We start from the raw sequence: 15829 nt of genomic DNA, 5'->3' as shown, positions 1-15829 counted from the left end.
AATATAATGGCGTCGTAACTGTGACATGAATAACTAATAAATTTATTATTATTTCTTCTCCCCTATAATATTACGTACTGGCGCGTGCGTTCAGGTCGCTATTGCATGTAAAGTCAGATGCGCATTTCGGATGGCGCAAGTACGGTTTATATTGATCCTGCATACACTGATGCTGTGCTGCAACCCTACCACGATGGAAAGCGTTTTTCGGGTTATCATACGCACGACTACCGCATCCGTGTGCAGTGGTTAAGTACCGTACAATATAAACCGACGTGGAATTATTATTTAAGATCGAATGAAAATGTGTGGATTCGATAATATCAATATACCTATATCATAATATTATAGTTACTTCGTTCGTGCGTTATATACATAAGCGATTAATTGCCAATTAATTCGCGTGTGATTTATATGCCCCTACATTAATGTGCATGGTACATGAGGTAGGTGTAATCAAACTATTAACACTTGTCTTGTCTATATAATATTAATAACTCCGAGATTATAATACAATAAAATTACCATGTACACGTGCCGTATGATAAATGTAATTATTAGAAAAACTAATTGGAATTCTACGTTTATTTTGTGTGGCCGTAAGTACGTAGGTACGTAAAACCGTAGTTCAGAGTAAACTGCTCAATATACATTTTATCTGAATATTCCCTCTGAAATAAATTTCTTAAAAACATGGATCCGTTCCTGTACTATAATTTTATACTCATACATTTGAAATGTCCATCAATCCATAAGTATAACAACTTATAGATACCAAATAATTAATTTCCTGTCTTGAATTTACAATCTATTCTATAGTAGATAAATACTAAATTTCTTACCTTATATCATCGATAAATATTGGTAGTCTGCAGGTGCCCAGGTGCCCAAGTGCCCAGAAAGATTCATGCAATTTATTATTACTCTAAAAACACGTCTATTTTATTATAAGTTAACCGCAATCAAGTATTTAGCATGATTAGATTAAAAGAAAATTATTTTTAGAATGGTATGGCTATAAATATACAATAATAAATATATTATTACATTCATATTGATATGTTAAAAATGTGTTCTATGTAGATTGTAGATACATTTTGTATTTTTGTTAGATTATTTTCGTCATGAGTTAACCAAATGTTCCTTAACTATTTCCATATAACAAATATGATCGATTAAGAAATTAATTGACATTGCAGCACCAAGACATCACTACATATTGACTGCTGTACTGATAATTATAATAATTAATAGGTATGCAATAAGCATTATTGTATTTTATACATATCACTCAAACTATTATACATAAATAAAAGATCACTAAACAGCGTTTATATGAATTCAATTAACTATTTAACACGTATTGTATACTTTTTTTCAATTTGTAAGGTCCGTTTTTTCGAATCATAACTAAACGCTAAGGATATACTGTATATGTTTATTCATTTTACCGATTTCAGCATAAAATTTTATATTTTTTTATAAAAAAAAAAACATAAGTCTTATTTATAATATAATATAATATGCCTACCTATACATAATATTATAAATAAGTTTTTGTGGCAAAAAAAAAATTGTAGTAAGTAAGGTACAAGTGTGCAACTATTCTATTACGACATAATATACAAGTATTTTTGTTGTATAACATATTATAATCAATAACTCATTATATATTTAACTATATATTTTACCTAATTATACTATTACAACGGTATATATAAGCCAATTTAGATATTAATACATTGAAAATGAAGACAAAATACCATATACAATATCTATAATACTACTTTGTTATTTTCATGATCACACTAAGGACAAAAGTACTAGTACCAGTGTACCATTAACTATAATAATAGTCTAACAGGGACCAATGCAATCGTGGCTATTATGCCCCCTCCTGTCATAGTTCACATTAAAGTATTAAACTCGCCATAAGCAATTCTACATGTTTTTAAAATATTTAATCTAGTATTTTAATTATTGGTAAAACTAATTTAAAAACGGGTTATCAGCTATGCTTTAAAATTGGTATCGAGCATATTAAGTATGTATCTGTATTAGGCGACAGGCGTGTTAAATTTGAATTATTGAATTCAATTTTAAATTATTATATACGATAAAAAAATTGTATGCAGAAACGGTTAAGTTAACGTTTTGGTAAACATAATACATAAATATCAAGCAATTATTTTAATAATAATATTTGCATTTTTAAAAATGTTGGTAACTTCTCCCCCCCTCCCCCACACATATAAATTATTTATTAAAGTACTAAGGAATTTCTATTTTTGAGCTCCAAAGATAACATACTTGATCTAATTTTCTACCAAACACCTTCTTCAAAGTGAAAGGTCAAAGTGTCCATTCTTTGTCTTTTCAAAATGCCCTCTCCTGTTTTGAGACGCAAAAAATAAAAATAAAAACACATATATTATTTGTAAAACCAATACATCCATTAATCCATTACTCCATCTCTTCATTCAGAATCTAAACTGTACCTATGTAAAAATAATGAAATCTATATACCTACAAGCATTTATTGCACTTCAATCTGTGAAATTTTGAATTAATTATTTATAGAAGTATAGCAATACAAAATAAAATAATGATTTATAAGCCCGATTTTTATTTTTAAATAAGTTTTTTATTGATTATTGAAGTTCAAATTTTTTCAAATTTTTCAAAAATCACGAACATTTGCAAATTATATTGTCCTTATTTGAAAATGTATAGAATATTCAATTTTTGTAGTTAAGGCTAGGAAATGTTATACAAAGCTTCATAACTCATAAGTAGCTCATACGATTTGTATACCTACTGTAACCATAACTTTATTATAGAGATCGAATTCAGATTTTCAACTCAATGTCTCAATTTAATATCTGTTTAAAATTATAGAATAATGAATAATTGTTTTATATATTTAATTGTATCTAATTTAAAAACACTTACCGTGGAGATTTAAGACTTTAACAGTTTTATGTATATTATTACCTATATTTTAACATTTTATATCCAAAATTACATTTTCAATATATTTAGATTAACTGTATGATATTCCATATATTTTATAATTCATGAAGTTATAATATAGATACCAATATATTTACAATATAATAAACTAACGTTAGGTTACCATCTATACGCTCATGGTAGTCATTTTTCGTGAGCAATAATTTATCATCGAATTCAAATTTAACTCGTCTATTACAGTGACCTACTCGCTGACGAGGTACATTCGACTCCTGCTTTACGCAGCAAAGCGGTTACCTACCTACTTTCCCCGTTTTATTTTTTTTTATTTGGTTGTTTATTGTATATCCATATTATATATTATATGTATATTATATCGTCTTTAAATGATAATCCAACAATAAGTGAAAATGATAGATTTGATTCCATCTATCTAGTACATAAAAATGTACAAGATAAATATTTTTTGTGTTGAGTACATATAAATGAATGACGACCTCCACAGATCTTTACATTGGATCTGTCCCTATCCACTATAACCAGTCTTAATATATATTTTTCAATTATACCTATTTCAGTTAAACGCACCACAAATATTTGATCAAAATGCGCTCGGTTGCATTGACAGTATGGTTTTTCTTAAACGTCGTACTATTGGGAATGTGCGGATACATTTATCTACTTTGGCTACAATATTGGCGTCACATAAGTGTCAAAAACCAACAAACTCAAGAATTGACTTACACACAACAGCAGCCCTATGTTGAGTATTATGACGAAGGCGATTTTACAACTTCTCATCAGAGAAACGGAAATCCATTAATGCGGATTAGTGAAGCGCTACTAGACAAGACGGAAAGAATCAGGCAGGTAACATAAATTAATAATTATATATGAAATATTATGGTATACATAGACGTGTATTTAGAAGTTAGAAGTATTTCGCAGGTCTGTTAAAGGATAATAAAACGTTTGTGAGATATAATATACTGATATTAAAATCGGTTCCTTCACTACATAAAAAAAATCCAAAAAGACGTCACATGTTAATTTGAATTCGCTGACTGACCTCGGCTTGAATGTTTAGACATGATATTAACACGCCTATATATATATATTACATAATATATTTATATTATAATATGTTATTATGTTTCTGTAGTAACTATACACGTGGTCGACGTAGATAACAAAAAATATATCATATTATGAATTATGATGTACGAGAAAACAATAAAGCAAATGCTGTTTTATTATAATTTCTATACTCTATAGGTACATATATATATATATATATATATATTGTATGTATTTACTATTAATGTTAATCGATTTTACTGAAAAATTAAATTGTGTGTGTAGGCGACATGTGCATATTGAAATTTAATCGAAATATATTAAACGAATTACTAAAACGGTAAATGGTAATCAATTTTTATAAGTTTTCAATTTAATATACATTTAAATGTTTGAATTTAAATTATAGTTTTTAATTAAAAGGGTGCAGCAGTAGCATTACAAAATTAACTATTCTGAATGAACATAATTATATACATCTATTCACACGAAATTTTAGTATTTAAATATTTCAGGATGTGGTAGTAGATGTGAAGCGCAATAGGTAATTTTACAAAAATTTTGAAAACTTTAACCAAATAGAATTTTTAATGACTTTTATTTTAAACAGTATAAATTCCCATTTGAATTGTAATACGTATATTTTTTATAACATTCCACTGTGACACAGTACCTAGTAATTATTACCATAAGAAATATTCAATTAACGAATAGGTATAGTATTGATAGTTACCTCAGAATATTATCGAATAAACTATTTAACGAAGAACAACAATTTTACTATCAACTGCATCATTAACATTCAAAATATATTTTATTTTTACCAAGGTTAATCAATTGGTTTTATATCAAATACTCAATACTCATTAATCAACACTCAATTCTTCTCTAATTCTAGACAAAACATTATGCAAAATGTAGGTATTGAACTTTTACAATACAAATTGTTGAGGATTTGAGTATAGTTAAAGTGACGTAATTCTATCTTAATATTAAATTATTAGGTCTTAAAATAACTAAATACCAAACTATCTATTTTAAAAGCAGAACCTTTAAATCTAAAATTTATATTAATTATCTGAATTCTAAAATATATTACATATTATATTTAATCGGTGTAAATTTCTATTTATATATTAATCATTATTATTGTGATAACAAACAAATAAAAAATCTAAAACTGGATGAAATCATAATTTTACCATTTTCAGCTAATTATTCAGCATTTAGTTTTTCCACTTGGTACACCAGACGTCCTTAAACATGTTATAATATTTGAAAAAAGTCTAATCGTTAAATCACGTCTTAAAAGTATCAACTTTATCTGTATAATTGTCTAGTCTCTAGTATATAATGTGTAGGTATTTGTGGATTATCTTCTAATAGTAGAATTAAATTATATAAATAAAAATATTGTTGATGAGAAATTAATATTTTTCTGATGGAGTTTTAAGTCAAATGATAAGATAGTTATAACCTTATAACCATTAAATAACTGACACAATAGTTATTTGGATAAGATAATATAACAGTATTTCTTATCTAGATAATTATCTTTTGTTTAAATTGTAATCTAATGTAAATAGTTGTCATTAAAGTAGGTAATAAATACCTAGCTAAACCCATTATTTATACGATGTTACATTTGTCCAACAACTCGGACTACCTACAAACAATAGGTAACTATAAATTATAATATAGATTAAGTAGGTGTGTATATTACTATAATATACTCAAGTCTAGACGATATAAAAATTATAATATATTTTCAAACATATAGCGTGTGTAGGTATCGGGTAATTAAACGTTGTTGTACACTTGTACTTTTGTACTATGAATTATTATGATATAATATTATAATACATGGTATGCATTTATTATATCCGTATAAATTACTGACTTAATATGTATATATCATTACAGGTTATCTAATTTCAAAAACAAAATCATTGCCCGTCTAAGGCAGGTAATAATGAAGGAAAGTAGCAACTATGGATCCGTTAAAAACGAGAACCCTTACAATGTTCCGTATAGACCGCAAGCACCGAATAACGTCAAAAGTGACTGGACGTGTGATATGGCTTCCAGTGTGGAGAAATTTAGAACATTAGAAAAAAATGACATTGATCATTTATTGACCAAAACTATTCCGGATGTACCGCTGTTTGACGATAATGAAGTATTCGGCACTTGTGCAATCATATCCAATGCGGCTACTCTTCGCAATTCAAATCTCGGATACTTTATAGGTGAAAAATTCAACACATTTTTTATTGAACCATACATATAGACATTGAATATAATAGATCGTTGAATTTGTTTCGTCACCAGTAATTTATATTCACACTCTTCTGCGTGAATGAATAATAATCAAGTGTATTACGCGTAATGAATACCAATATAGATAATAACCATAATAATGTATAAACCTGATATCCTATTATTGAAATCGACTTTGTGAAATCAATCCCTGATTAAAATTGTTTATATTTTATTGTATCGAAAAGATACTTTTAAAGTTGTTTCTATATGGACAGAAATTATAAACTTATACAATAATTAAAATAGATAACTTAAAATATACGATAATTTTTTTACATTTTACCCATTTTTTTTTAATCAAGTTTAATTAAAAATGTATTCGAATATTGAGATTATTTAAAAATATTGAAAAATATAACCAAGTACCTATACCATATAACAAAACATAATAGACAAATTATAAAAAAAATAATACAATAATATAAGTATTCAATATTATATTATTGTTATTTTTCAAAATAGTTTTTTAATTAATATCATATTATATATGCATAATTTAATGTTGCGTACATGATAAGAATATAAAAGTTTCATTTTCATTTTTCAGATCAACATGACTTGGTGTTACGGTTCAATAATGCTCCAACAAAAGGATATGAAAAAGATGTGGGCTCAAAGACAACAATACGTATTTTAAACTCACAAGTTGTTACTAAACCACAATTTCAATTTGTATCATCACCATTATACAAGCGGCTCAAACTTTTGATGTGGGATCCATCAAATTATACATCGTCAATTAACGAAGTAATAATCAATCACAGTTTAACGACTATATAATATTATGTTTAATTCGTTTAATCAATTTCTTCTTTAATTTAAATTTAAATTTATTCACTTTTAGTGGATTACGAGCCCCGATCATAACTTTATTGACAACTACATATCATTTAGAAAATCTAATCCGAGGTCAAACTTTCATATTGTTCATCCACAGTATCTATGGCGTTTATGGGATTACATACAAGATCATACTACAGCTCATATAAGACGCAACCCCCCATCATCGGGATTTTTAGGTAAAATATTATAAACTCATATTTAAGACTTACATAATACATTATATTATAGTCATATTCACTGATATATATGTATATATATATATATATATATATAATATATAGTATGGTCGTATGAATATGATATAATCAAACCATATTGTAATCATGTAAACTAATATATTATATAAATAAAGTATAATGTATATAACTATAGTAGGTACTTGTATGATAATATGTATATATACACACACTAAACAGTTATATGTTTTATATTTCACTGTGGTTAGTGTAATAATTTTAGGAAATAGGTACCTACTCAAAGTATTTTTTTTTTTTTTTAAAGAAATAATTTCTTGAAACCAACCAAAATTCTAACCGAATAAGGCAAGTCAATAGTATATTTAAAATAAATAATAAGTAAATTTTTCATACACATACTTGGGTTAGATAATCACGAAATACGAGTATTCAAATACTTAAAATAAATAAAAATAATTTTCTAAATATGTTTTCTATGATTAATTTACCTATATATGAATATTCTCAAAGTAAAGTAGGCATTTTAAATACCACTAAAATACGTATTATATTAAAATTATCTGGCTCATTTAAATTCATACAAATATTTGTAACAATTCATAAAAAAAACATCCAAATAATGATAATAACACTTAGTATATTAGCTTGTGGCTAACATATATAATGGATAAGTATACTTATACATATATTATTATTTTTTGGTCACAGTGTTTAACGACGAGCAATAGGTAAATAATTATAAGATATATAACGGTCTCAATACTAATAAAAGTATTCGAAATATATTATTATCAAACACCTACGTTCAAAAAAAAAGTAACCTATGCTTGACAACATAATAACAATTTGACAACAGAATTATTGTTGTAATTATAATTATATTGTAAAAAATATAGTATAATTATTGGTATTATACAAAATATGAACTAATTAAATCTGCTATTTGTATTTCTAAACACTCAAGCTGATATTTGGATTAGAACTCTAACATATTGTATATACCTACACTTATTAGTACCAGATCTGGGGGAGTCGGAAGAAAAACCTAATACCGATCGATGTATAGGTAATTCTGATACCAGTAAACCACTAGGATACCTAACGGATAGTCTGATATAACGTATGCAGTAATAAAAATATATATTTAAACTTATGATAGTTTGCGTAGGCAGCTATCTTACTAAATTATAGTATGTTTATTATATAACACAATCACTGAGTCCTGTCACTGCAGGCGCTGTGTGTATACAGGGTGTATAAAGAAAATATGATAGGTTTATGCAGTAGGTATGAGCACATGTAATTTCAGTATAAAATCGTCGAACACTTCAATTACACCCAATATATTATTATAATATATAATATAGTAATAAATGCGTGCGAACCGTTACGGCAATTACCGATAGCGGTTAGGTATTATAATATAATAAATAATAATAATATAGCATTTCAACCATGCACACGGTGCAGTATTGTTACACCGACATACGCTACCTATCTATCTATGTATGAAATTTATTATGTTATATGATATTATGTATATTAAATTCATTTCGATTTCAATTATAGGATTAGCATTGCTGTTGCCACGATGTACGGTCGTTAACATGTTCGAGTTCATACCATCTGAAAGAATGACACATCGGTGTCATTACTATCACGAAAAAGTCGACGTGACTTGTACATTTGGGGTTTGGCATCCACTGGCGGCGGAAAAACTGCTGATGCTAACGGCCAACACCATGCCCGATCAAACAGTATTCCATACAGGGTTCATCTCAATCCCCGGTTATAAGTCTCCGATATGTACTTCGTTATAGTGACTGCAACGACGACAAAGACGTATTATTATTAATTTATTATAATTGTACCTATATGTTTTTTTTTTTATAATATGTACCTAATTTTGCATAATAATATGTCTCAAAATATAGTTATATTATTATAATATTCACAATGCAAATAATTTTGTATGAGGAATTGAGAGGACATGATCGAGAGGTACTGTCTTCATTTAGTCTAGTTGTGTGCCTATTAGAGCGCGATCATATTTCGTAAATATACTATTAATAGGTATATTATTATGATTTATGTCGTATCACCATCACTTACCTACATATTAATATCATTAACTAATCAATTTTGAACTTGTTATTTTGGAACAATATTTATTAGTAGATCAAACATTCAATATAACACAAAATACTACGAAGTCTGACATAATTTTTTTTATTATTGTACAGAAACAAAACATTATAGTCTGACAGCCTGTATATAGGATTTATACATAATATTATTAAACTATAGTGAAAATGGCTACAACATTAAATTGTATTTTCTACGGAATATTATTGTAACAATGATTATGGTTATTTCGTTTTTTTAAAATATTTTATTATATATACGACTGATAATTATATATTGTTGGTAATGTTGGTATTGGGTACTATATAATACCACATTATAATGGCGTACCTATACTAAATTTTATAGTTATATTATTGTTTCATTGACATAATTATTATAATGTTGTTGTCTTTTTCAAGAGTCATCCGAATTTCGATCTCAGTGTTTGAATGAAGGTAATGAAACAATAACTTCTACACATAATGAGTAATGAAGGTAATACGACCGTGAACGGTTATAATATTGTAAAATGTATAATACGTTCGTATTATTTTATTTAAAATTACACTTTAATGTTTATGATGGTCAAAAAGATTATTCGAAGTACGCGTGACCTATGGTAGTATTGTAGAAATATATAATCGAAGAATCGTATTATTCATTAAAATATAATCTATTGGATATAATAGTAGTGGTACTATTATATTATAAATATTATTACAAATGCACGTTATTGTTATTAATACGGTATACAATTATGCAAGTAAATATTTTTCATGAAAACATATTATTATTATAATCTACAATATTAAAGTAAAAATTTATAGGTCACTTTTCTTTTTAATTTCCTTGGTGCAAAACATTTACCTGACTTATTCAATAGACATTTATTTATTTAATTTTAAATTAAAGATAAACAACATTATAACTTCAAATTGATTCTAAAAAGAACATTTTAATCTAGTGTTTTTGTAATATAAAATACAACATCATACCTATATTGCTTAGTTCTTACTTACTTAAGAATAATAATAAAACAAAAAATAATCGAAACTAATATACATACCTCATATTACAAAGTGTATCGATAGAAATTAAGAGGATACAAATTTATTAAAAAATATGTACTTAACGTTTAGTACTTGTATATCATAATTATCAATTTTTCCTTGATTTAATTTTTAGGCACTTACCTATGATAACTTAATAGTCTTAATTTACCTATACATATACACTAAGTATACACAAATATATAATATAAAAGTTTAATACTTTTAATTCATAAGTATAATAATAATATATTGTTCAGAATGACTTAATAGGTAATAAATTTTACTGTTCAAATATATATATTATTATTATTAATTTCTCATAAAACCTATCGGTAATTTCTGTAAGTCTTTGTATAGAAAGTTATTAAAATAACATTTGTATCTTATTTTTAGTCAGTATTTTCTGACCTCCATGAAAAAAAATAATACATTTTAAAAAATATGTTCGGGTACTCTTTTACACCCCTACTTTTTACCACAGACACAAACTATAAACAATACATCAAAAAACCAATGTTTAAATTTTAGTTTTTGGAATTCAATCAAAAGTTAAAAAATGTAACCTAGTAACAGTGTAACTTAATTTTTCATGTAGATCAAATAATGTTAATTTTTTCAGCTCATATTCTAATAATTATAGATAACATCTTACGGTGCAATTTTGAAAATTAGCGTGTATTAAAATTGTAAATTCTTTTGTATATAAATATTATATTTATATAAAAGATTATAATGCAGGTAGAAGTAGTAGGCATCATGTCCCAAAACACGCGTATCGAGAAGAAATAATGAATGACATTAAGTAAATTTTTTTCATATATTATTATTGAAAATCAGCATTTAAATATTTTGCTGTGCCATGGTCTCATAGACATACTTATTAGGCAGTGATACAGAACTTAAACGACATATTATATTGACATTAGTTCATTAATTCAAGGTCAATGTTTGGGTAAATTGTAAATATTGTTTTAATTCAACGAAAACAATGTAATATTAAATCATTTAAATCTATAAACTGTGCACTTTCTACCACTTCCTTCATAGTTGTTAAACAGTAATAAAAATAACAAGTGGCATGTTGCCAGAGGAGCTGATGTCATCCTATGAATGTATCGTTGAAATGAATAGGAGAGGCGAATGTGAATACGCACAGTACACTATAGTTGTATACTTAGGTATATGTTTAGTCTTCCTACATTATTTACATTGAACATTTTTTAATATCGTTGTTATAATATCTATTTTTATTTTATAATTTTTATTTTTTATTGTATGTTGTTTAAGATTTATTAAGTTTCTATATTATGTATATATATTGATTTATCAACTGTCATATTATAATTTTAGAAGGTATAAATAAATCCTATATATATAAATATTTACGTATAGAGGTATATTATATACTTTGTATATAGTATTGGTTCTGGAGGTTCTGCACACCTACTGCAAATACAACTGCACGTCTGTACGCATCACATATTATAGCCTATAGGTATTCAGTTTCTCAGTTATTATATTACCTCTATTCAGTGTTCACTAGTCTGCAGTTTATATAGAACCATTTAGTTGGATATTATACAGTTGAATATTTTTCAATATCTTGGATGTAATAAGATTTAAACAATAATTGTATATAATAAAATAAAATAATCATCGATTATTTTATCTAGCTTTCATTGATATATTGTCCCGTAAAAACATGAATTAATAGAACATTGAAATATTTTTCGAATGAATATCTACTGATTACGAAGAACCGGTCTTAGTTTAAAATGTTTAATATTCATATTGAAAAAAAATAGGTAGGTAGAGTATACATAGATAAAACTAACTATAAAATAATATTTCGCTTAAACAACTATAACAGTGTTTTATAGCAATACACGTATAGGCGTAGTACAGCATTCACAACAAGCATTTTAGATTTAGGCGTTTGCTGGGATTATGCGTGGATCGTAATAAACCGATGATGATTTGAATTAATTATAGTGTACCTATTATAAAGCATTGTTAGCTATTTGACTTATACACGTCTTTAATGATAAAATGATTAAAAATAGTGTTACACAATATACATATATAATATAAAAGTTTAATACTTAAAAATTAGTAAAAGTAAAACTGTGTGTATCGAATTTAATTTTCATCTTGGAGACAGAGTCCAAAGAGTAAATAAGAATAGGCATGTTGCCATGTTGTGAATATGGTGGGTGAGGTAGTGGACGAAGTTGATAGTTTCAAGTACTTAGGATCCGTATGACAAAAGAATGGTTTTGGCGAAGATATTATGCATTGGATTAAGTGTGGATGGAAAAAGTGGAGAGAAGCATCAGTTGTTTTATGCGATAGAAGAATCCCAATCAGGTTAAAAGTACATTTTATAAGACAGTAGTAAGGCCGGCAATGATGTATGGATCGGAATGTTAGGCTATGGATAAAATAGAGGAAAATGAGTGTTGCGGAGATGAGAATGTTAAGGTGGATGAGTGGAGTGACGCAGAGGACAGAATAAGAAATGAGTATTTCAGAAGTAGTATAGGAGTGGCTCCAATAGTTGACAAATTGCATGACAATAGGTTGGATGGCTAGGACATGTTTTAAGAAGAGAAAAAACTGAGGCAGTTTTAGTGACAAAGAACATGTGCGTGGATAGAAAAAAGGAAGAGAAAGATCGAAAAAGAGATGGTTTGAAGTTATATAGTGCGATATAAGAATGGCTAGTGTTTGTGAGGGGGATGCTAAGGATTGTAGTATGTGGAAATTTAGGACCAGGGTGGCCGACCAAATATAGTTGGGAGAGAAGGCGAAGGAAAAGAAGAAGATATTATACACGATACACGCATACACACACACACACACACACACACACACACACACACACACACACACACACACACACACACACACACACACACACACACACACACACACACACACACACACACACACACACACACACACACACACACACACACACACACACATATATATTTAATATATATGCACCCATTGATAGGTAACCAAATATTGTCAACAAATATTCACAGATGAAAGGATTTCCTTAAATATGTATTGATTATAGTAGATATATACTTAGACATCATTATGGGTTCACTCTAGGAGTCTAGTGCCTAATGTAATTCTATACTCCGGAAATGATGAACAATATTATGTCTCGGTACAAACACATAGTATAACTACAATATACGATGTTATGCTATTTTTATATGTATAGTGTAAATAAGGGGAAGCATACGTTCTGGGTATGGATACAATAACATACTGTCACTGCAGTGTACCTATATAGGAGAATGATGACCAAAATTCGTTTTAAGGTATTAGTAAAATATACTAAACACTTGCTAGTCTGGCTAAAAAGCATTTATGTCATGTCTTAAAAATGGACATATAATATTACCTAAACCGACTATACCTAGTGACAACACATTAAACCGTAAAACCTAGTAATACGTAGTCTTAAATCATATATTATTTAATTTTTATATTGTAATAATGAACTTTTATTTTAAGTAAATTAGTAAGTATTAGGATTTCTATAGTACGTATATAACACGAAGTTTCGATTTTATATTTATAATACCTGCGTAGTGCATAGAATAACTTAGGTTCTGAATTAAATTACTAACAGAGTAATTTCTGAACTTTTTGCAGAGGGAATCACAAATTATTGTTTTTTTTTTTTTTTTTAATGTGGATAGTTAAAGTGTTAGGTACCAACCTATTTTTTTTCTGATTAGAACAAATATTCAATTTCACATATATATAATATATATATTATAAATTATAAATGAATTACACATAGACATAGATACTCTCCTTTAAAAAGGATATTTTTAGAATTTCTAACAGTTTCCTAGAAAATTGTTGGTAAGAAAATATTAAATCAAATACCTATTATCATATTTTTTACCTATTAGAGTAAATGGACACTAAAAGTGTGTCATATAATAATTTTACAAGATGATATACAATTTTTAATGTTCGCTATTATTAATCATCATAAAATTTAAATTGATACAAAAAATAAATATTATATTTCTTGTATAGTTCATTTCTATAATTTTATAGAGCTGTAAATACGTAATGATTTTGTTAGTGAGGAAGGTGGTCGCTGTAAGGATTATATAAAATATACCTAATAGTAATATTATAATAATATATGAATTTGAATAATTAATAATTATATTTCACTACTAGACTTGAGTCAAGTCTATAGAGGGACATGTTTAGGGTATTGGAATTACTTTAGACGTAAGTATATAGTCGTATTAAGTTGTCCAAAACTTATAAATAGTGAATTCGACAAGGTAGTAAAATAATTAAAAATATGATTCATATTAGTGGTATGTCGTAGGTTCGTAGGTATATAATAATTTGCAAGAGGAATCTGCAATAAGTAGTCATAATTAATCATAATATTATATCATTCTGACATCTTATATCTAACTATATTGCGGCTTCACGTGGTTATCTGTGACATATATAGATATTTTCAATGATATGAGTTGCATGAAAAAATTATTAGTACCTATGTGTTTATGATTTTTAAATTTTATTTAGTTTAAACATCTATTAAGCAAACATCTATAACTATAAGCAAAACATACCATAACATCACCTTCCCTTGTGTGTATACTACTGGTGGCAATGGGGTATAGAGTTTCGATTTTATACACTGCATAAGTACATATACTTTTTAGATCTTAATAATATTAAAAATACGGTTTTTTAATCTTGATATCATGAAAATAAAACTTTTATCATCTGAAATCGCTATCTACTCGTAATAAACTTACTTCAGACCGTATTGGGCGTATTGACTGAAATACCAATACACTAATGGCAAGTCGTATAAAAAATTTGATTAATTTAATGGTTTGATAAGACTAACTGGCACTGTTCTATTAGTTACTACTTTACAAGTAGATAACTACATTCATGATGGTGTAATACAAATTACAATAGGTGCATATGGGTAGATGCTGGTTAGTGGTTGAGGTCTATAGGGACGCTGGTCGCTGATCGACAAACTTATCTAATATTGTTTTCTTTCCACTTTCCTGTAAGATTTAATATGTATCGGAAGCCGGCAGAGATCAGCATTCGGAAACACACTGTCGAAAACCGAACAGGTAGCTACGATATGGCGACAAGCGTATGATTAGGTAGGTGGGTACTTAATGCTTATTGATCACCCTCACCCACTCAACCAAC

The 15829-nt window shown here is 27.3% G+C and overlaps 1 protein-coding gene across 2 annotated transcripts; it reads left to right on the top strand.

The window, feature by feature from the left end:
- Positions 1-207: 207 nt before the first annotated feature.
- On the top strand, positions 208-9362 carry SiaT (beta-galactoside-a-2,6-sialyltransferase). 2 transcript variants are annotated; one of them, XM_089217288.1, is made up of 6 exons: positions 208-446; positions 3552-3839; positions 5974-6299; positions 6920-7119; positions 7217-7391; positions 8982-9362. In XM_089217288.1, the coding sequence occupies exons 2-6, from the start codon at positions 3580-3582 to the stop codon at positions 9230-9232; spliced, it is 1212 nt and encodes a 403-aa protein (XP_089073414.1). In that variant the 5' UTR covers positions 208-446; positions 3552-3579; the 3' UTR covers positions 9233-9362. The 2 variants fall into 2 exon arrangements, with proteins under 2 accessions (XP_089073414.1, XP_089073415.1); XM_089217289.1 differs by lacking the exon at positions 208-446 and adding an exon at positions 485-611.
- Positions 9363-15829: the final 6467 nt, after the last annotated feature.

Source organism: Diuraphis noxia, unplaced genomic scaffold (genome assembly GCF_037042655.1).
Source record: "Diuraphis noxia isolate RWA-SAM2 unplaced genomic scaffold, SU_Dnox_SAM2 contig0001, whole genome shotgun sequence".
Taxonomy (NCBI): Eukaryota; Metazoa; Arthropoda; class Insecta; order Hemiptera; family Aphididae; genus Diuraphis; species Diuraphis noxia.
This window is presented reverse-complemented; position numbering and strand designations above follow the sequence as displayed.